At 31.3% G+C, this 25,449-nt stretch overlaps 1 protein-coding gene across 8 annotated transcripts in view; it reads right to left on the reverse strand.

Moving 5' to 3' along the window:
* The window catches only part of LOC139516857 (cytosolic phospholipase A2-like), a 39,304-nt gene extending 15,458 nt beyond the window's left edge, over positions 1 to 23,846 (reverse strand). The window contains exons 1-4 of one of the 8 annotated variants that reach the window (XM_071307210.1): positions 22,811 to 23,846; positions 7,352 to 7,408; positions 4,693 to 4,797; positions 1,105 to 1,129 (exon numbers count right to left, since the gene is read on the reverse strand). In XM_071307210.1, coding sequence (XP_071163311.1) covers positions 1,105 to 1,129; positions 4,693 to 4,797; positions 7,352 to 7,408; positions 22,811 to 22,839 — 216 coding nt within the window. In that variant the 5' untranslated portion in view covers positions 22,840 to 23,846. Of the gene's footprint in view, positions 1 to 1,104; positions 1,130 to 1,271; positions 1,426 to 3,659; positions 3,666 to 4,692; positions 4,798 to 5,059; positions 5,137 to 6,381; positions 6,543 to 7,351; positions 7,409 to 10,779; positions 10,867 to 12,130; positions 12,384 to 13,155; positions 13,726 to 22,810 lie in introns of those variants that run through there. The other 7 variants (XM_071307212.1, XM_071307209.1, XM_071307211.1 and 4 more) reach the window with 7 other exon arrangements.
* Between the last annotated feature and the right edge of the window lie 1,603 nt (positions 23,847 to 25,449).

Consider the following 25,449-nt stretch of genomic DNA (forward strand, 5'->3'; position numbering starts at 1 on the left):
CTGATATGATGCTTTCTTTGGAATGCATTACGAACAAAAGTTTTATAGTATAATCTAAATTTGCATATGAAATCTTTTCTGGAATAAAGTTTTAAAAACGTCATATGCCAGAGATATATGTACACGTGTTAAAAATATTACCATTTAGTTATTCAGCTCCAACTATATTTGTGCATATTTTAATAATTAATATAAAACTACACGTAAGCAAAGTATTGTTATAGGTTTCAATATTTAAATCAAATCATAAGTATAGAATTTTAAAACTTCTAACAAATTTGTATAGATAGTTGGTATAATTGGAACAAAGTACTCGTAAGCAAATCCATTCAAATTGAGGTCTCTTTATAAGACTACACTTTTAACTGTCTTGAGATGACACATATTTGTGTTGTTAAATCTGTATTTACATTACAATATAAGCTTTGAATATCCTAGTGACAATACGAGAACTTTAAAATTTTTAGTCAGTATTCTAATACGCATATTACCTACGTATATATTTGACGAAAGGGAGTCAAAACCGTATAAATTTGTATGCATGCTAAGCAGAATAGTGTCAAAATTTGATAAATAATCAATATTCAAAGAGATAAAGGTTTTTCACTTTGTCACTTCAAAACATGGGACCTTGGTTTTAAACTGAAATTTCCTTTTCTTGGAACAGGTTACCAAAAAATATTTCAAAGTGAATTAATAAATTATTAGGCTGCATCTCACATCAAATCATTACATTACTAAGCTGAACAACTTCCTTGCATATCGGTATTATCCTATATTTCGCAAAAGATCTGCGACTAAAGTTCCTATAAGGTATGTAGAGAACTTGACGAAATGTTTCGATGACATTTTTTTGCAGATTTTTTCATATGAAACATGATAACAATGGATGAGTGTAGGTAGAAAAAAATCATCTCAGTTTTATATGGTGTCTCAACAAAATCAGAACACTATAAGTCAAGACCAAAAAATGTATACCGAGCTATGCTTAAATATGAAATTTAGGGTATTTTTCTTACAAAAGCGAAATATTGTATGTTATATGATCTCATTATAAAAAAAATCTTATAAAAACAAGCAGAAAAAAACGTTATTAAAACTTACCTCAAAAACTTGATATGGATCAAACCTGAAATTCAAAAACAAAATTAGGTAATTAATTATTGTCCAACTTTTATCACACAGGAAGTAATACTTATTAATTTCTTTTTGAATGTCGCTCTGGTATCTTTCGTAACTCTTTTAAGGAAAGTAAATATGAAAGAACTTACTTTTTCTCGCTATTAGTTCCGAATACGTTCATATTGGAATATAGAAAAACTTCTGACAGATAACGAGCATATAGGACTATTTATAGAGGACTTGATTGTATAGAAATATTCAAATTAAATCTCCCTGTGTTCACCAAAATATCACCTCATCGAAAAATCACTCGTGAAGCGTATCTATTAAGATTAATATTAAAGAGTATTTAAAGATATGTGTCAAGGAGGAAAGCATTCCATTCAAAACTTTTAATATATCTGAACGGTTCGCTGTAATTTCATTATAACAAGATACTTTGTAATATATATGTATATGCATATATTTATAGAGAATATATATGAATTTCACAGCATGAAAATAATAATACTGTTTGGCATTTTAACCTCCCATCACCAGTTTCTGAACAAAAAAGCAACCTGAATGTTATCATATGGACGTTTCCGTTTTATTTTGTGTTTGGTTCATTGGTTCGGGTACCATGGAAGTAAAATTATCCAAGGTATATACTCCCATGGAGGTTCTTTTATCACACGTTTTACCAATCCAGCATCGAAAAGACATGCAGCAAATATGCAATCTAAAATCAGACTAATTTATTGTCGAAGGTTTGGCCAATAGGCCACATACGATTCACCGCGAGTTGTTGCAGAAATTCTTTAACGAGTATGGAGCATTGCACGCAACCTACATTAAGGCATCAAATATTAGGAAGATCTCCATCCAACCAAACGTGGTTCCTTATTTATACAACATGTACATCCTAAAGGCGTCCTACTTTATCAAGTGTTATATACAAAAATGCCGGACTGGAGATGTTATGGGGATAACCATATTCCAATAACCCATGCAGTAAAAAATGGAAGTAATGGAAAGAAAACTAAAACATAAAAAAGTTGAATTCTCCGTCGACCCTTTGCGCACCAAACTTCAAGATAAAGTTTTAATCATTTTAAAAATGGAGAATGAATTTTCTGTTTCGTTTTCCTCCAATAACGGTAACTTGGTAAGTAACTGTTTGGTGTTTCTAAATATATAGTGTTTTAAAAATGTACCATTTAATAACAACAATGAGGCGAGCTATTCATCATCGCCCGATGTTATATTCTAATTGCGCCTAGGTGTAAGATTTCCCGATTGACATCCATACCAGGACATCGTTAAACCATTCATAAAAAAGTTACAGAGATGAGACCCTCAAAACAAAAGAGACCAGGACATTGCCTACTATTATACAAGCAATGAATATGAACAAACCATGATGAATAAATAGAGTGATTCATGAGATTTAAGTTCACAGGATATATTTGAAACTGTTATTACTTGACTTTTAAAGGTAGCCTCCTTTCCATCTACATTTCAAGACATGAATGAAGAGATAAAGACACGGACTAACTTTTTCTATGTAATTTCGCATTATGACTATACATTGTAATAAAACAGAATGTTCGCTAAACCTTAAATTAGTTTCGTCTAATCTGAATAAAAACATGTGTGTAAACTACAATATTACAGAACCCCAGATCCCACAGAGCGTCGAATAAAAACGAAATCAACATACGGTGAGAAGATGTGATATGACTGCCAACAGTGAAGAGGTTAATACTTTACCATTAAAAGCCACACAAACAGGTACTTGAAAAACCCGACATAATTTACGAATTGAATTTAAGAAGAAATTTCACAGCTATAATGAAAGAAGACATAGGTACTTAGGGACAGGACATTTTGTTTTGGCTCTCTCCTCTTTTTCCCCAGATCCGTCGTTTTTTGGTTTCTATCAGTTTTTATTATTCTGGTGTTTTTTCATAGTCAATTCAGCCGAACACACCTGCCATATGCGGGCTCGAACTCATACCATCCGTGTTGTGAGGCTAGTGATACACTACTTATGCCATTCTATCAACGAGGCCCCTGCTGTTAGAAATACCCGCCTTATTGCTTGGTATACCGTTAGTTGTACTTCGACTTTTAGTTATTAAAAATACCCCACAAAAGCTCGTCTACTGCCTTTTATTGTACGAAAACATTAGTTTATGGTTCTGTAATTGAAATTAAATGGTTTTGACTAGAGGCATTTTGTCAGTATTTGACGTTATAGTGTTTAAGACGATTTGGTTGGGCAATTATTACATTGGCATACATTATATAAAGTGGCATATATAGCCTAGATGTTAATACACACACTCATGTAGCATATCAGATTGCTATGAACAAGTTTGTTTAAGTATCATATTATTTTAATTGTGACTCTCCTTAATTTACATAAAGATCTAAGTGGGATATCAAATTAAATATACCTTCAATGAATAACAGTAGCATTCAAACCAATACACCAAAAATAAAATGAAAAACCAGTTACATACAAAAAGATGTGCACAAAACTGTAAACTCACATTAAATATGGTAGACTGAAATATAGGAGAGGGGTTTAATTGCATTAAAAAAAGGATAAATGTTTATAGTTTCTAAAGATTTTTAGATAAACACACTTTTAAACGTGGCCTTTATCTGTTCATCTTAAGTTAAAGTCAACTATTGTAAAATATTCCCCCAGGTAAAATGTTGTTTATGCTTTTCGGTTGTTTTTTACATGCAAACAGGTGTCCCTTGATCTGCTTTCTTTTAAAAAGTTGCTTTTAAAACTCGAGTATAGATTGTTCTGTCACCGCTGTTACGTTTCAAAGATGATTCTTTTCTAAACTAAGCGAGAAACTAAGACATAACCGGTACACGTGAATAAGTTTGTACTTGACCTTCATTTAATGGTGGCATATAAGCATACAGCAGTGACATAAGATACAATTGAGTTTTGTTTACTTATACGTTATGGCATAGATCTACTATAATATTTATGGTTATAATAAAAACAAACCAATTATATTTGTGGTGTCAGTCATTTAAAGACAAAAGCTTTGTTTCTTCTTATTTTAAAACAGTGATTTTCTTTGCTGAGGTATCTTTGAAACTAAGTTAAAACATTTAAATGAGAATTATGGTTGGTAAAAAGTTGAATAAAGTTTAGCATGACTACATTAACCGTCTTAGATATGACCACAGGGATTTAATATTAAATCTATTTAAAGTTAGTAAAATAATATTTATGGTTTCTATTACACAATAATTTGTGTTTTCCTTTTTATTTATCATGCTTGGAATTCTTAGCCAAAAGTTTACTGGTGATTTTAACGTAGATCTGTCTATGTCACCAAAACATACAGTTTACAGACGCCAGAAGTACCTACGTGTTTTAAATTTAAGTGTATTGTCCCCATCAATTTAAATGTAAGTATGTCATATAGAAATTTTTTAAATCCGAAGGTCAGGACAATTTATTTTTAGAATAAGTATATCATTTATTATATAAAAAACTATATTACATTTCCGGTTTTAGCTATGTTTTAAAAGTTTAACTGGAAAAAAACTTACACTCTTGAAAAGGACATCTTTTTTTCTTTAGACCTGGGTGATAACACAGGTTCCTCCTTCCTATTATTAACACTGTACGATGGTACCTTTCTTACTGGGCTGCTCCTGTAATAAATGACTGTCACATATACAACATTATACAACCTTAAATATTTGTCACATATTATAATCCATCAGTGTGCAACAAACACTAGTTATACTATAAATCAACCGGAATTAAACTCTTGTTATTCATCCGCAACTATTTTCTAGTGTATGAACAGGGACCGTCAAAATAGTTTAACAATTATTTACATGCGAGAATGACCTTATTTAAAGTTAAAACTGAAGTTCAATTTATTCACTTTAAGTTGTGTATCCTACTTACACCGCATATAGATAGAAATTTTTGCACAGGTAAAAGTTACGAATCAAATTTTGGGATTTTATAGAGGAATTTATAGATAACGGTTACCGTGTACATATTTATTTGATTTATCTAAATTTATTGAAACAGAACTGATTGTCATGGTCTGCCAATTAGTCACCATATTCCACCCTTTTATGATATCTATAGTTGTAGGTGTATTCCGTGTTTCTCGGAACTGGAGTCTAGGCTACCACTAACTGTAAGTTTCGAATACATTTTACACTTTTGGCTACTGGATCCCAATAATTGTCACACCAACCTATTATGTCTGTTTGTTTACTCACCCAAATTTGTCAGTATAACGAAACTTTAAACAAATGTCATACGGTTGAAGGGCGAGGTTCAACCGACTAGCTACAACACAACCGGGTATTATACACTCTTTTCTTCGGACAATACATGTACCAAGTCAGGAACATGATTTGTCAGTTTTTATGTAGTTCCCCCTTTTTTTTTATTTACCCTGCAATTCGGTATTTTTATATACTTTTTTCATAATTGTTTATCCTTTTTTGTGTGTAAAAATATCTTTTAATCTGCTGTGGACAAGATAATGTAATCTGCATATTCGAATTGTTCCTGTTTCTATAAAATGCAACGAGCAGATAACTTCATATATAGATAACTGAAATATAATATTTTAATAATGTTAAACCGTGGATACTAACCTGAAGACATTTTGATAATGTAAAAACGTGGACAGGACATTATTGACCTCTTAATAATATAATGTTAAAAACGGGGACACTAACCTACAGACAGTTTGATAATGTAATAATGTTAAAACACAACTAACATCTGCAAATATATACAGTTTGATGCTTGTTTTATATTACTATTTCTTGAAAAGCTCAGATATCAAAAGTTTTTTTGGGGGAATTTTTATAGAACTAAGTGTGAAAAAAACCTGTCAGATTTGTTAGGCCATAAGTAAGAAATAAGAGAAGTTTGAGCCGTGAAGCTTAGTAAAAACTATCCGAACACTGTGGAACAATAAAACAACTTCAGAGTATCATAGAATCTATAAATAGTATGATTTATGTTTTTTTTCCCTGGAAAGTGTTTCCAAAGGTTATTCGAAGTACTACTACGGTTATGTTTAACGTTTTTGACTATAATACATGAAGGTGTCGCACGGTCAGTTCATTATTTGAGGTATAAAACTATAAAATTTGATATACATATGAACATAGGATCATTTAAATTAACCCTACATTTAAAATATAACAGTTTAAAACCCTTCAATTGATAACAAAATTAAATAAAATACAAAAACTTACTACAATTTTTTTTAGTGCATCTGCATACAATTCCATCCACATAAGAATATGCGTATAATAAATCAGTTCTAATGTATTGCGGACTTAAGTTGTGTGAATTTCTTGCATTTAAGCTTTTTGTACTAATGTCAATAGGTCTCTTTTGACTTCTTCCGGAAAGTGTCAAGACTTCTAATTAAATTGAATTGGTAAGGGGATTACTTTGCAAAACTTCTATTTATAAAAAACTTTGCCTTGACAATAGTTACAGTAGTTTAATTCAAACAAAGGTAATTAATTCTGTAACACAATATCCCAATTAGGACATTTTTATATAATCCTATATTGCTTCTCCAAGTTAGCCATGCAGCCTGGATATACTATTACTTATATTCATTTTCTTAGACTAGACAAAAGACATGTGCCATTGTTATTATTTTATTTTAAAATCCATTTCAAAGAAATCTCGATATAAATATATTTGTAATGAAACCAAAATACTGATAAAGAAAATGACTACAGTTTAAATCAAAAATATATTTTAGTGTTTGTGTTTATTGAAGGTTTTAATTTCTGTAGGGGTTGACATTTGGAGTATTGTATGGGTGCATGGAGGCGGCTCTTAAATCAATTGTTTATGGTTGAATATCTTAACTTTCAAATTGGTTTCACAGCAAATGGAAACCTTACAGGTATTGTATATTTCAAGGAATTGATTTTCAAATAGAATAAAAGAAATTCTAGTATAGTAACACCATTTATTTTACAGAGCAAAAATATGCGATTTTGCAGACAAATACCTGTAGGGGTAGTGCAGAAGCGTTGGAAGCTACTTTGTTACAAAGATGGAGGACAATCTCGTTAATACGCCTGTTTATTCATTGATCACATAAGAGCCGAGTGTTTAATGCATTGTCTGAAAACTTAGTCGGGACACTTTTAAGACACGATTCCAAAATAATACAAAAAATCTTAATTACTTAACACTTACTGTGGTTTCCATCCTTTCCAATAAAATGGGAAGGGAATAGCATCTGTTATGTCTTTTCTGAAAAATAGAAATGATATGGAATGAATATAAGAAAGTGAGGGTATACGTTATAGAGACAGCTATCTAGAGTCTTCAGCAATTGATCGATGCATTTCTGTATACTATATGTCATTGAGACAGCTATTCATCGGAAGCCAGAACACATCTAGAGAGCCATGTACATTTATCACCAATTGGCAAGTGTCTGTATTTATCAAGCTCCAAGGTCTGAGAACGTCGTAAATAAGTATTACCTGCTCATTAAAAAAAAAAAGATTTCATAACATTTACCATTTTTGACAGATATACAACAGAAATAGTTTGTGTGTTTATGTATTTTTCAAATTATACTTTTCAATATTGTTTTTATCAGTAACAACATATAAGAGAAGTTTCATACGATACGAACAAGGAAGACTATTAGACTTTAATGATAAGGGAAAATATTATTTATACTTTTCAGTAATTCATATTATTTAAAAAAAAATAAAAATATGAGATACGTTCGTCCGTCTGTGAAAAAAAGATATCACCGTAATGATATGCCTTAGCTACAAAAACTATTTTCTTTCAACAATTATGCAAATCAAGAAGGCGGCGTTACATTTGGTGCTTAAGTATTGTTCATCAGTTGTATTAAAAAAATCAGAAACAGACGTGCTGAACCGAAAAAAAACATCTTCACATTAGGCACATAAGAACAGATTGACCCTATGAGTAATGTTTTATAGATAACCAATGATGTCATTAGATATAAGAAGATGTGGTATTAGTGCCTACGAGACAACACTCTCATCCAAGTCACAATTTGTAAAAGTAAACCATTATAGGTCAAAGTACCTTTGTGACTTTGTTCTCAACATTCTGAACATCTTCGCTAGCCAAGGGACCGGGAGTGGATCGTAACCCTTGGCTAGCGAAGATGCATTCTGAATAATGACTCATACTGCATGCCCACTTGTCTTTGTACAGAGTCAGAGGAGAAATAAAGGTAACTTAATTGGGCGAATATCTGGTAACTTAACTTTTTAACTTAGTCTGTATTTTGAAGATACAGGATGAATTTTTTTTTTATAGTTCCCCTCTTATTTTACTGTTTTTAGAAATGTCTATTCACTAAAGTAAAGTGGATGGTATGTACTGTGAAATTGAATATTTTTGGCAATCTGATTTAGATCCGAGGAGTCTGTGATATGCCGTACGCTCCTAGGGTGCAGAGTATCGTAACGAAAACTAACAGCTGTTTGTAAGGATATTGTCTGTTTCCATGTCACGAATGTTATCGTTTCGAATCAAATTTTCCTTGGTCTGCATGGTCAGCTTTGTCTGCAAGGTCAGTAACATTAATAAATAAAAATATGAAACATTGCCTTTTCATGTGGAGTATGAGTTCGTGACAGGTTTGCCAATTTTATTTTACCGTATACAATTTTTGCTAAATTGTTTTAATGACCTCAAAAGAACTGATATCCTCTGGTTACACGATATATTTGTTTTTGGGTACTTTTTCGCATGGAGTGGCTCTAATTTATATACTCACATATTCATTTTGAACTACACTGTGCAAATATTAAAAGTGCACATACAATTGTGGACTTTATACTAATAAAATATCTTATCTTATCGTAAACAAAGAAAATAGTGCAGTAAAGAATTATTTGTAGGTATGTGTCCGTAGAATATGTGGAAATATTCTGGGGAATAACATATAAATTATCTTTACAATGATAAATCAAAAACGTAATACATAATGGGTTCATAGAAGTTTATAGCTGTAAATGTAACGTGTGTTTTATCATTTTGATGGATATTAATTTCAAACCCGTCTCCTTTGTCATATTACCCGCTATTCGTTAATTTTAATATTAAGGAGAATTATCAAATTCATGGGAACTTGGATATAGCCTACAATAGAAATGATTTTAAAGATCCGGATGCAATAAAGTTAAATTGTTTGACACAAACTACCGAATCATAATACACAATTATACAATAGTTCGCACACCCTTAAAACGATGTCAGAAGAACATTTAAATACTTTGTAAGAAAAAGAAATCAAATGGAAAAATATCATGTGACAGGAATAAAAAGATACTTTACAAATTCTATAGGAACTTGGTCTCACGACGAACGTGCTCTTGAGAGCGTAAGACTGTCAACTACCAGCATCCATTGTGTGATCATTCATATAAGAATAAAATGAGATTTGAGGTTGATATCAATGAGACAGCGAATGAGGTACAAAAATAACCAAAAAACATCTTGAGGACAAACAATCTCCTTGTTTTCATATTCAACTATAAACACGTTTATATACAATTTACTAAGATCGTCTACAGTCCATATATTCTTATTTAGATATTTTGTTTTGCATACCCTTTTAGAATTTTAAATATTTCACAAGAGCAATTTTTAAGAATGAAAAAAATAACAGCTTAACATTATTTGACAAGTACATGTCATCTTCAGCCTAACCCTAAATATCCAGACCATCCCCGTGATAGATCTATATCTGTTGCTCTGTAGCCTTCGTAAGACTGCTGACTCTGTATCAACTGAACTATTAGGGTTACTAGTAAGCATTCTTTATTTCGAATAAACGTTAAGCAATAGAACATAGAATTGAGAATGAAACAGGCTGTTTATCGGACAATCAGACAATTTGAAGGGAGCAGTACAAAAAAAAAACAACAAACAAAGCTTCTTAAGCAACATATTAATCATTACTAATGTTAGTGTACAAGACAGTTTTTTTTGTTGGTTAAAATCTAAACGAACTCTTTAAATTTATATTGCCGCGAGTGAGACACTACGTGCATAAAAAAAGTTAAGCATACATTGTGGGGCGGTACTGATCATGGTGAACAGACAGTTCCAATGGCACACAGGAGGTACCATCGATTCATTCGGTACTGACTGGAAAACTATAATAAACTGGGATTGTCGATTTCTAATTTGTTTTAAAAGAAAGTAAAAATAATTTCAAGAACGTGTACAAAATTTTTTTAAATCTCTTCGATACTGAATATTTTTCAAAAGCCATTGTCGTGCTTACTATACAAATTATTTTATATTGCCTTTTATAATTTGCCTCATTTCCAAGAAAATCTCATAAATCACACTTTCAATTAGTTGTTTGTTTTTAAAGAAAAGAATGCTAGGTAACATCCACTACGTTAAAATGTTTCCTGTCAACTATGCATTTAAAGTCACGGTGCCGGTTTAATATGCAAATCAACTTTTTTTATAAATAGATTTATAGTGATACGTATTTACATTTGGTTCGCGTACAAACATTGTCATAAACAACTAAAATCAAATCAAATATTTTTTTTTGCCTTGAAATCCAAATATAGAATTGTCACAAAGAATACAAATTCAGTACTTACAAACGGAAAAAAGACATCCAACAAAGAGATATTCAAATATGTAGATAAGAATGTATACATGCATCAAAGAGAGTACATAAATATGTTAATATATAAATTATGGAGATGTGATATGACTACCAATGAAACAATAACAAGAAAAGAGTCAACAATGACGTGGATGTAACCAATTATAGGTCACCGTACGATCTTTAACAATGAGAGAGCCTATATCGTGTATATAGTGAACTATAAAGAGTCCATACAGTAAGTAAGTAAGTAAGTAAGCAATTTTTATTTGTTTGAAATCCAAAATCACAGGATTGATACCAAGACAATACACAATGGTTATACACAAACATGACAAACATACAGATATATATATCATATCAAATTCATAAACATTGTATATATATAAATATTATATTTATGAGACAAAATTTGAAACTACCTGGTTTATGACAAAAACAATGAACGAAAAACAAATATGACAGTCAGCAACCAATGTAAACCACTGAATTGCTGGCTCTTGACTTGGAACATGCACATATAGAATGTGGCGGGGTTATTAAACATATTGATATTTAAAGAGCTAATTGATAATCACATTGTAACCTGGAACAGTGGTGCGACAACACATCATAAGAACAAACTGGTTTACTTAACAAATTGTGACTTGGATGGAGAGTTGTCTCATTAGCACTCATACCACATCTTCTTGCATCTATCATTTGCAGCATTGCTTTTAATTATACACTCAGCGATTGCACAAAAACCGAGCAGATGTTACAAGCATAACTAGCATCAGTGAACATGCCAAGCTTTAACAACAGCTTTCTTCACACTAACAAGATATTTTGCAAATTTGTTTAAGAGTCTAACTGGTAGTCATGAAATATTCTAGATTCAAGAAAAGAGTTCCCTCTTTCTATCATATCAAGTTTTCATATTCCTCTGCATCATAATAGAAAAGGTTTCATTCTACTTCAATTTAAAAAAAGATTCAAAAACCGCTAAATATCATGTCAGTTTAAAGTTGTGCTTACAGATGATTTACTGTGTTTAATAAGAGTTGTCTTTCGTTTGTCATTAGTCTAGTAGAAAATTGTCAACCATAGTTTTTGTTTCACATGGAGAGCCGCATTTAGAAGTAAATATTGAATTTTGAGTAGAACTGAAATTTAAGATAGACAATTTGAAAAAAAACCACATAAATATCCCGACATAGATGCTTGCGGTAGGTATTCACTAGACAAGAAAGAATTTTAGAACTAATGTGTACGAAAGAACATGTCAATTTAAATTATAAAATTATCTATTGCATTTATAAAAATAATTACAATTGAATATAGGACACTGGCGACTGTCTTACCCGTCTATATATGATTCACAGTTACTTGTATCCATTTAATCGATAACATGCTTGATCTTTGCCTTCTCAGTACGTTTAAAGGTTATATAAAGATTGATAACGTGCATTGTAATATATAAAAATTGAGTTTATCCCTCGCCTCTGGCGAATGTAAAAACGATTAGTTTATATTACACATGATGCACCAAACCAAATAATCTCTCGTTATCATGTTATAAGAATTATGTACATGATACAATATACTTTTAACAATGTCTGACCTGACTGAAGATGTATACTAATTAAAGCACATACACATTATATACCGACATGTATGACCTGATAATTACATTATTAAATATCGCCTTCCTTGGTAACCTCCTTTCTGTGAACTAAAGTCTACTGTTTTGTTTGTTTGACAATGAAATTATCACTCGTATGTCAGAAGAATAAAAAAATCATGTAGGAAATGCTGATTTATGATGTATATTTCAGCTTTTTAAAAATTTGTTATATATTTTAAGAATGATGGAGTGCAGGGCTGAGTAACTTAACTTGGAAAGGATGTATTACTGTTAATTCTTTTTAAAAGAAGTGGTTGTAGTTTTAATGAAGTAAAAAAATAAAAGAAAAAATAACTTTTAGCACTTACATATTGACATATAACAAATTATTAAACAAAGAAAGCCGTAAATATAAGCATACAAAAAGCAACACGAACATAAAGCTCAGCAAAAAATAATCATGCAGGTCTTAAAGAACTTAGAAAAATAACCAATACAAAGTTTTGATTAGCTGATTTATGTTTTGGAATAATAATTGCTAGTACACTGATGTCGTTAAACATTAATCCACGTACTTGAAACGTTACAACGTGATTTGACCTTTTACCACTGAGTTGTGAACTCGAAACTATTTTTACCAAACATTTTCTAAATCAAAACATTCCAGTTGACCATACAATACAATTTGAAAGATCGCACAGTATACTGTATAAACTAAAACAAAGCTTGCACCGTGACCAACTAAAGCTACTGAAAATGTACCTGTCCATATATGTTCTTTCGAAGTCTGGAATTATCACAATGATTTTGAAAAAGACTATGCATTAGATATATAGATATCAATAAATAACATCAAAGTGTCAGGAAAACGCCTTCGGAAATTAAAATACATTGTAACTTCTTCTGCCTCATTTGCTTGACTAAATAACAATAAAATAACTCTGAGTTTGCCCCAGACATCTGGACAGCCATGACGTGTAAAAAGGATTTATTATATGAACAGACCTTGGCGATCAACACCTACATCTTCTATAATCGTGTAAACCACAATTTAAATTAAAACACATATGCTGCATTAAACCATTTCACCAATCCTAATGTCTTTATAATTCTGCTAAAATCCAACATTTAGCCTTAAAAATGAATAAATGATTATTTGAAAATGTCTTCAGGTTATCCTGCATTAAACAATCATACTTCTTAAAAAATCATTTCATTTTTGTGGTTTTATAATCATTTGCTCATATATTGTATGTTGGCTGACGTATTGTGCTCATGTACGTATGGAGAAATACCACGTCTTTTTTGCATGATTACTTCATCGAGGATGTATGTACTTTATAATGAATACACTCGTTGAAATGATCAGTGGTTACTTTTTTAATTGTTTTATCCGCATATGTATTAATTGCAACAGAAAAATAACCTAACCATGGATGGACAAGAAAATAGTGTTGACATGCCTATTTAACATGTATACACGACATATATAAATAGACACGATTTCTTTATAAATATCATTGTTTATATATCTAATTGAATTAAAACAAACTTCACTGTTGGATTAATTTACAAAACGAATTAAAGCTATTGAAAAGAAAAGTTAGTCTTTTGAAAAACAACAAAGCTGTTGGAGACGCACTAGTGGGTCTATTTGAAAAATAGAAGACACAGTTATGTGTACAGTTCGCGAGATAACGATAGAATATCAAATATCGAGAATCATTGAATTCAGAAATTGGATCAGCAAATACAAAAAAAAAAAAAAAAAAAAAATCAAGGCAGGTTATTTTATCTGAACAACAAGCATGGCATAAGTTATATTTGGTACTTCCAATCCCTCGTGAATATTAACGTTCATGTGACTTCTGTAGAAGTTGAAAAAGTGGAATGAAAACAATTCTTTCAAAAAGATGTGATAGCGTGAGAATGTTCAAACTTTCCGAACCTGACGTCTTTCTCGAGATATTAAAAAAGAAACAGAAGGAACGGGGTTACACCTTTGATATGTTAACAGCACTATTATCAACGGGATTATTGTCTTTAAGTTTTTATATCAATTAGAGACACAATGCTCTTTTAAAGTAATCCAATATTAGTTGAACCATCATTATTCCGGTTAAGTCAATTCTGTTGGACAAAATCGCCAGTGTGGTAAAGAAGAAGCAACTTTAGTCAATTTCTCAAGTTTCGGACTGAATCTAGTGTGTTTTATTATAGGAAAGGGGGCTTATCTAAGTACATATGTCTATATATAAAATCGAAACATGACGTGTTAGACTCGTCGTCTACGGTCCAAAGAAAAGCAACTTTAGTCAACTTTAGTCTGACTGGGTGAGCCAAATACTTAAAAAAAAAAAGTATATTTGGCGATGTATCTGCTAGGCATAGAGCATTGTAGAGTAAGAGCAAAGTCAAGACGATTCAGGTTGACATTGCTGGCTATGGAATGTTAAATGCAGGTTAACTTATCATGATATTGTTCGGAACAGTTGTAATATTTACCGCCAACGCTTAACCACACACAAATCGATCATCGAATGTGTTGGGCAGTAAGTCACGAACTGCAAAAATGTTGCATGAAATGAAAATCGCATTAATAACTTAAACGGTACCAATTTTTCTGCACCAGATTTAGTTATCGGATTAAAGAGATTTTCTTTGGACCTTAGACGACGAGTCTAACACGTCATGCTTCGATTTTATATACAGACGTATGTACTTAGATAAGCCCCTTTCCTGTAATAAAACACACTAGATTCAGTCCGAAACTTGAAAAAAAACCCAGAGAATTGATGAATTACATAGCTTGTTTGTTATCTATATCAACCACACTTGTAATAAAATGCATTAGTATTAAAAAAAACCAACATACTATAGATTCTTTATCTACGTATTCTTTAAGAACTTAAATAGTTCTCGTTTAACTTTTTTTTTTTTTTTTTATCTCATTGTTTGTATTGTATTATGAAAAAAATTTATTGATGTTGTAATGTTTATGCCCTTTGGGGCCCATAATTGGAAATAAAAATATCTTATCTTATCTTATCTTATCTTATCATAGCCTATAGGTCGTATACTAAACCTGGTTCAAGAATATACATATTAAAAATTCTAAACAAATTTCAAACAAATGACTTTAGAAAATAATAACACATAGTTGAATGGAACAAGTGTTAGTCCAAAAGGTAATATAAGCCTTGGCTGGTTGATCCATGGCGCTTTTGTCATTTTTATAACAAATGTTCAGAAACCTTTTCCTTATCATGCTAATTGCTGAATGGTTAAGATACAACTTTCTCACGGTATCTATTTTAAGATACAACTTTTACGAGTGAAAACATAAGAACAATATGAATCATTTACATTTTCTTGTAAGTACAATTGCTAACGACAATTCGTCTTGTTTCTTTAGACACATTATACAAATAGTTATAGAGTTAATAATGAGACGAAGAATTGTCGATGAACCTAAGCACATGCAGCTGTCGGAAATAAGGAAATACATCAAATTGGACATAGCTGCAAATTAATCACTGTTGCATAAAGAAAGCGTACGAAAGAGAGAAAAAGGAACCGGTATTTTTATCTACTTGACGCAACTGATTAATCAGAATAGTCCTCTAAAAAGATCAAAATATGGTTGTCATTTCTTTCCCCTAAGAATGGTATCCCTCTACAACTGCTTTTACAGTCTGCTGTTCATAACCTGATATTCTTCGAGTAAATTCGGACTGCATATGACTATTGTTATTCTTTTCCTGTAAAACTGAAAAAAGTCTTACTATGTTGTTTTAATTTTTAGTGTCTATATTGACCTTATAAATTGAATAACTTACGGCTTTTCAAACATACTCTCGTAATCCATATTATATGTATGGCTGTACTCGTACATATCCAATACTTATATAAAGACTTGGGGCTAATCCTTTCAATAATCTTACGAAATTAAAACTATAAGAATGACACATTCAGATTAATCGTAAAATAATGCATAGGAACTGCATGCTGCTTTACATAAACCGTATTAATCTATTGCACTAAATATAGTATAACAAATATTTATTGTTAAAATTAAATATCACTGTCCTTACTTATAATTGATAAGCATGAGAAGTTCGGTAATTGATGAGGCATGCCAAATTACTCTAAAAGTCGTTACTAAATTAGGTCTGATAAATAATTAATGTTTTCTGTTGAATAAACTTGTCTAAATATATGTTAAACCGTTCTGACATCGACGTGAGTGGTATATACATGACAATCTTGACAATATTGATAACAGTAAATTGCTTATCAATTTCGAAATTTTAGTTGACAGTATAAAGAGTGTTTTTGCCACAAACTAATACTAAAGTGTGATTTGCTACTTCACAATTTGAGAAAACAAGATCTATAATAATTCAAAAAATATTTAAGCGATCTTCAAGTACTTTGACCAACAAATACCAATTATTAACGTTTTTCTTTTATATTTAATTTAATTATACATTGTAGTTCAATTCAACGTTTATGATATGATCCAATATCATTTAAAGTGCACGTTTGGATGTGTTTTACTTATTCTGTTCATACTGGATGTGTTTCAATGTTCATACAGTTCATGTTACAAGCATAGTGTACTATTTATATTTGAATTTTAATTTGGACAAATGTTTTACTTCGACGGTAAAGAACTATCTTGTATACAGTTTCACAAGGAAGTATAACTTGACATCTGAATTTGATTATTCTATTGAAATAAAATCTGGGTGATTGCTTTACGTCGTGTCACTATGTTTTGAAGCAAGGGCAATATTCCCTTAGCTAGGTTTTAATGAGCATATTTCTTTCAAATTTAATCAATGCATAATAATGACAAACAGATTCATGCATTTCTTTAACAAGACGTACAAAAATCGCATTTATAAACTTTAAATATACCCCAACTTATACTGGTATGCTTATTTATCAAAGTTGATGATGGGTATACGTCACAGAGACAGCGATCCAACGACACAAGAATACAACATGATAAGGACATGTAAAGGACAACATATACTCGTCAACAGTAGCAGACTTGGGTCAATACAGTAAGGTATGCTCCAATCAAGTTTGTGTCGGTCATATCACCTGTGACCATCCGACCACTTGCTTTTACTTATTTTAGATAGTTGTGGTACTCCTCTCAAAGAAGACCATACATTATGATTTCGTCAATTTTACTTTAATGTGTTGAATTTAACCCTATTCGATTGGTCGCTTCACCATTTACAATTATTTAAGAGCATAAAAACCATATACATTTAAATAGTCCATTATATCTAAGACATGCAATATTTATTGATATATTGTATTATAATGATACTTTTTAAAATTTGCCTGATAAAGAAAAAAATAAAATGATATATCATATTAAAACTTCGATATTTGTAATATTATTGTCAAAACTTGCAATGCCATTTTAACAAGGAGAACTTCGTCGTTTACTATACATATGAATTGGATTAAAGTTATATTTTTGAAAAGTATGTCATAATTCTTTTAAGAATGTCGCATACATATATTTTTCTTGTTTTTATATGTACATGTTTATTGTATACATGTATTTATATATCATATAAATTATTTTGTTTTAAATGCACGTTGTGAGTGGCGAAAATTTTATAAACTAATGAATTTGAATCTGAATAAGTGAATGCATTGAGATATGGGTGTATATTTGGATGATACAACAACCAAAACACAATTACAAATCACTTACATAAGAAGTTTTAAACTCTAAATGACGGAAATCAAGAGAAAAGAGAAGTGCGTGCATATGAAACATTCATAAGTACACAGATGCACTTCATTTATTGTACTTTAAATTGAGATGTAAAAGTAGTCGGATTAATAACAGGAAATGTACAAGAGCCTTATAGTCACTTATAAAACATCCAGGGACTATTTATTGTGACATCACTCTTAGAACAACCAATAAGTGAACAGTTCAAAGCGTCCAATATACAGTTACTATATTATACAAAAGGATGGTCTCTGCCATGACAACAGAGTAAAAATGATACTTTTAAAACGTTTAAAAGACAATTTATGTACTGAGATTTGATCCTTTGCATACAAGACCAAGTCAACGACCCTTTCTTCAAATGTAAAGGACAGAGAAACTATATCATGGACAATAAAACTATTTAAATGCTTTTTAGGACTTCGTCATTTTTTTTTTATAGCATATTGATAAGTTTTAAATTTTAAAAATTAATTCTATTTCTTAAGGTGTGGTCAGTCAGACATCAAATCTTTAATAGGATTTTTCGTGGTCAGCTTTATATTCCGTAGCTAAGATTAGAATTTTTCGAACCAGGTATTTTAAGGTATACACTATTATAAAATACCAGCTGTTGTACAAATGCTTAAGCTATAATTCATATACAATATTTATATATGAATGCAGATTAATAGTGTATTAGGGATGTGTTTGTAATAGTCAATAGGATTAATCTTTCAAACATAATACATGACGTCGGGCAATATCGCACCATGCTTAAAATTGAAAGTTCAACGTCGGAATATTTGTTACTTGCGAAATCACCTTCCATTTCAATGGTCTTAGAATTAATATTGATACAAATATCTGAAGAATGCAAACCGGAAAAAACATTCAATCAAATAAATATTTTTCTTATATCGTAATTTTGATTTATATTTGAAACATGAATAATCGCATTTGACAGAGGGACAGGGACGCATGTAAAGTACTAAGATTTTCGAAATGATAGTTATCAAAGGTACCAGGATTATAGATTAGTACGCCAGACGCGCGTTTTGTCTACACTAGACTCATCAGTGACGCTCATATCAAAATAATAATAAAGCCAAACAAGTACAAAGTTGAAGAGCATTGATGATCCAAAATTCCAAAAAGTTGTGCCAAATACGGCTAAGGTTATCTATGCCTGGGATAAGAAAATCCTTAGTTTTTCGAAAAATTCAAAGTTTTGTAAATAGGAAATTTAGGAAGTGTTGACTACTGGGCTGGTGATTTCCTCGGGGACGAAACGTCCACCAGCAGTGGCATCGACCCAGTGGTGTAAATAGATATCAAAGGTACCAGGATTATACGCCAGACGCGCGTCAAGATAAATTCATCAATAAAGAGGGCATATTTTTGAGTATCTCGACATTTTTACAACATTATTTGTAAAAATCACTGTGAAACTCATAAACTCATAAAAGACCTGGTAAAACATAGCAACATATAACATACTCGGACCCATTAACGAGTTGTCGCAAGGGTTCTTTACAGTCCTTAGAGTGTGACACCGACTCTCTAATGGTTTCTGTGTTCAGACACGATAGACGGTCGATGTGCACTTACCCATATTTCATATAAATATAAGGTGATGTGATATGATTACAAAATCAGACTAATACTTAGTAGTGACCAAATGAGGAGTTAACAAATATGTCAGAGTACGACTTTAAACAATGCACAAAACCAATACCGTTTATTAAGATATAAAGGGACTCATGGTAGAAAACGAACTGCCTGGCTTATGCTATAACAATAAATTTAAATAACACTTTATTATTTGGATAGCACTTCGAAGTGCTGCAATGGGGTTACCATCACTGGGAACAATCAAACCTAGCTGGTGACATTTAAAATCCAGGGATGTATTAAGGAGCTGCATGTGTGATCAAAAGGGAAAAAAAACAGTTGTTAATTTCATTTAGGGTCAACTTTGTCTTATGGAACCTTAGTGTCTTACTCATTTCGTAATTTATAAACGAGACAGAAATATGCTGACAGACATCTATTTACATTTCCGGTATATGGTTACATATCATTTGATCAAAGCACTTGTGTTTTACATCATGAGTTTGTAATTTTATCGACATGTCGTGTTTTTCTATTTCAAATTCAATTTTCATTCTTTTACAAAAGGTTATAAATTCAGTGGTTTTTGATCAAAATGGACGGTAACACAAACATAAAAAATAGAAATGATCGAAAGCTAAAGCAAGCAAACAAGGAAAGTCTTTGACGTACTTGTAGTATCTATTTTGACAAACGTTCATGCACAGATTTTTTTCTCTCAATTTGCTTTTTCCTAATGTCTTTTGACTGTAAACACAATTGTGAAACTTAAATCGAAAACACTATTTACTTTCACCTATTGTAAGACGTTTTACATGGTAAATTTCAATAGTACCATAGTAATACATTGAAAATGTTAAATAAAAAGGAAAATCCGGAGGCAATAGAAGTTTGTAAACGAGCCATCGTGTATTTATTCATAACACTAAGTTTCCACATGAACACGGAAACTAAACAAACTTAGTGATAAAGACAACAGACGTCCCCTGTATTAAGGTTGTTGTCCTATTGACATTTATTTAACTACTTGTTTTTTTTTATAAACACTGAAATAGTTACTAGCCAAGAACTAGATCGAAAGAAAAAAGTGAATAGGTAGTTATCTCGAGAATAGGTACTAGTATACACCCATAACTGTTCAACATGAGACATACATCTGAAACACAGAGACTCTGTTTACGACACGACCCCACAAAGCACAAAGAACAACGTCTATAATCATTGAATGAAAATGAGGGAGATGGTTGATTATACTCATAACATAAATCCATGCATTTGACAAAATCAAAAAGCATATCTTTCTGCTTGAAAACCTGAATAGATATCTTGCGATAAAAAAAAAACCATTGTAAGCAGTATGATAGTATCATACGTTCATAATAGAATAGTGTATAATAAAAAAAACTAATAATGATTCTGCATGGGTATGATCATCACAGGAAAGCTCATGTAGCTTTTTATTACCACGAAATCGTATATTCCCTTCCTATACGTAACACAACCAAGACGCCCAAATTTAGAAAACAATAACTAAATCAAATTTAAACAGTAAATATTTAAAATCAATTGTCATACATTAAACGGATAAAATGACAATGAAATAAATATATATTAAGAGTGTGAATGAACATTTTATTTCAAATAACCATGTGATTATGCAAACACCCCTTTTCAGCATTCTTTTAAAAGGAAATAGACAAACAAGTCAAGTGAAAACTTGTATGAATGAAATTTTAATATTTAATTTTACTCCTACGTGTGGGAAAATCTATCTTTTATTTGTATCGAGGGATCATTATGTTGTTCACTACTGTGTGTAAATTATATTTGAAAATGAAGATACGTTTTGTGCATGTGAACTTTCGATTGCCTTTTGTTTTGTTACCTATATGCTGTTGTAGTTATATGTAATTCAATTCTCTGTTTTAAAAGTATTTAAGAGATTACAAGACATTGCAAACTTATTTAAAGTAATGTTTGAAGGTAAATATTTAGAAACTATGTAAGATACGTGTGCTGTTATGGACAACCAAACGAATCCAACCCATATCGATATAAGTATATACAAAGACACATTTTTGTTGATAATAGTTATGTTTTATATCTTTATTAGATAAATTAGCATTTCTCACCATACCTAAATAACGGTGCGTGATAACTAATTTATAAACACTATACACACTTAATAAATGGGTGACACCATCTTCAAACATTTATTGAAGAAACTTCTATCTTAAAGTTGAAAAAAACATACAGTAAAAGTTGTGGGCTGTCTATATTGATTACCAAGATAATTCGTTTCCAATCTCTTTTGTTCTCATTGACAGCCCAGACATCACATCTATCATCCTGGTCGACCCAATGTATTGTTTCATTGTTTGCATGAAATATTTGCAACTGGTCGGTAAATAAACAACAATCCACCAGTTTTTTTTTTTTTTTTTTTTTATAAAATCAAGAATTGTTTTATCGGCATAATTTTAAAGTCCATTCAGTAAAAAATCTACTGCAAAACATGTGAATTATACAAAACTAATATGCACATCCAACAGTAAGAGAAAACAATTGCAGATATACTTTATACAAGACAAAATAATTTAAACTACCAGTTGATTATGTCCATCGTCAACGACGTCAGTATGGTACAGACATTCCGCCCCACCCCATGAAAGTGGCAATATCTTGGTATAACAACCCAAAACACGATAGATGGTCAAACTAAAGTTTTTTTATTGAAAAAACATCACACTAAAACTGTTCTCAATGATTTTTGAAAATAGCGAAATCAAAACGTTAGTCATATTAAAACTTGAAAATTTCTATGAATGAAAAGAGATCTAGGGTATATTCTAGTCTAAATATAGAAAATGTGTGGTGGTATCCTCTTTAAACCAAGGGATGTCGTACGCAAATCCGTTAATGGTTAATGTAGTAAAAATATCCTGATACTACAGATGCTAATAATCGATAATAAAAAAATCAAACATCTAAAACAAAAAATGAAAATGAAAAAGTCAGAAAAATAGCTTATAATTAGTAGAAAAAAGAATTACTTACACTCTTGGTGAAACTCCCATGCTGTTCATATACTAAATATTTATGGTTTTAACACTATGTAGTAAAATATTGCGGTTGAAAGATCACGGTTTGTGAATGGTCTATTAAACAGACTCGAGCACTTGTGCACACCTCTTATGGTATTATGACGGTATATTTAAAAGTTTTAAATATATAAATAAATATAAGTTAAAATATCAGAACGTATTGAAAATGACACAAATCACACAAACGCTACTTGAAACAGGAAAACAAGTTTAAGAACACGTTAATTTATCCACAGTTAATTTCCTTTAATGTTTATACACGAGAAATCCATAAAAATGAAATGTTGCATTACTCATACATAAAAAGACAAACATTTTACGAATAATTTATGTTATACAACATTCAGGTAATGTTAAGTTGCCAAAGGCAAATAATCTAAAAGAAGGAAACCAAATTATGTTATTGTATACAGTATCTTTTACTAATATGAAACGTAATAAAAAAACTCTCCTCGTTAAAAGAATGCCAGATATCTATTAATTTGTACACTTAAATAAATCGTTCCCTCGCCAACGAGACAGCTTGCATAGATCGCATACTTATGACGTCACTATTTCTATTCCGGTTCCACCCTGCATCAGTATAATCATCACAACTCGCATATTCAATAAGCCATGAAATTTATTAAGTTTTTCGCAGCACCTGGTTAAAACCGCTGATGGTGGGCTATCAGGCCCCGAGAGTATCACCAGCTCAAGTTAGTATGTCGGTACTGACATGATATAATAAACCTTCCCTAAATTGTCCGTTGACGAATTTAGATTTTTTTTTATAAACTGAGCTTTCAATTTTCCTCAGCATCTCAGGTAAAATTGACATTAGATAATTTTACTAGTATTTTTAGGTTCTTTTTGGTTGTATAGCTCTTCAACTGTTTCGGTTCTTATACATTCCTGGCTCTAAAATTTTCGATTTTCAGCGTTCCGGCAGAAGGTTATCCAGAGAAGCGTTTCGTACGCATGCAATTTATGAAGCTATGTTTTCATTTAAAAACCCAACCTTTACACCTTTACAGAGGTTCCATGGCAGATAATTAGTTAAAGATTGACAGCATTATAGCTTCAAAACAAGCCTGTCATTCAGTGGTTGCGTTTGTTTATGTGTTACATAATTGTTTTATCGTTCATTTTTTTAAAATAAATGAGGCCGTTAGTTTTCTCGTTTGAGTCATTTCGGAGCCTTTTATAGCTGACTATGCGGCAGGTTTTGCTCAATGATGAAGGCCGTACGGTGACCTATAGTTGTTAATTTCTGTGTCATTTAGGTCTCTTGCGGTTGTCTCATTGGCAATCTTTGAATATCCCTTTGATATCTTTTGTCTATTTTATGGAAACGTGAAAAACAAACATTTATTGGTGGGTTTCTTCATCCAATAAAGTAAGACGCGCTTATATTTGATTCAAGAAAAAGTTTGCGAATCAAAATCATAAACTAACTCTTTGATGCAAATTGTGTCTTAATGTTTTTGGCTGTTGTGTTAGCACCGTTTTTGTTTTATAGTCTTGCGTTCATTTTCTATTTTTGGCTTTCAAGAATTTAGTCACCAGCGTACTTCATGAAACAGATTAAGAGAAACACTTCTGTGTGCATGACATCGGAATCTTACATTTTGTTACTACTATTAGTTCGGTATCTGTGCAGTTTCACTACCAGTCCGTATGAAACCACCCTATCAATAGACAGTGCTTCAGTAATTGCATGATTTAAATGACATATTATGTGTGTAATTAAACGATTGCCTGTTGTTTGCTTAACGCAAAGTGACATATCTTTTTATATATTTTCAAGACGAGAACAAATTATGTAATAAAACAAATAAGTGGATCGCACTTGTAGAGGTCGTGAAAATAAGATTGACTACGGAATAAGAGGGAACGTTAAAAATGCGCAGACATTTAGACATGCAACATGCAATTTACGAACATACTAAATTCCTCACAATGACTCTCCGAGTGCAAAGAGCGAATCATTCTCTCAACATGGAGTATACAATTTAACGTTGCCATTACGGGATGCTACAAATGTATTTGATACATAAGACACTTATGCAGACGCAACTTGACACTCAGTCGAAAAACTTTGCACAACATATGCGCCCCGAGTTTTCTCTCTTAAATGTATTGTTTTCAAATTAATTGATTGTAGTACAACTCATACGAACTACGGTAACAAGTCCTCTACAGAGCTTATGTTTACTTTGTTAATTTGCAAAGATCTTCTTTAAATAAGTATTGATATAATACTTGTTTGCTTTCTTACAGCAGAAACAAAACAAACCTTTTAAATTATTCGATCCACAAAAACTCATATTTGAATATCGGGTTCAGAGGTCAGTTAAATGGTTAATTAGGTGGCGTCTTAACTAAAATACACACGAAATGAAGATACATACTCTCTAGTCCATGCATCGCAAATTGTTTATGTCATACTTTTTCTTTCAATAGTATACTTTGGATATACTTTATAGTATGTTATTAATCAAATATGAGAATTTAATTCCCCTTAACTACAATTTAATATTAAAAAAAAGAGAAAAAAAACCAACCCATTTTACCCCTAGCAAATGACAAAACCAAAAGCTCCAACACATT

This window comes from Mytilus edulis, chromosome 3, assembly GCF_963676685.1.
Source record: "Mytilus edulis chromosome 3, xbMytEdul2.2, whole genome shotgun sequence".
In the NCBI taxonomy this organism is placed as follows: domain Eukaryota; kingdom Metazoa; phylum Mollusca; class Bivalvia; order Mytilida; family Mytilidae; genus Mytilus; species Mytilus edulis.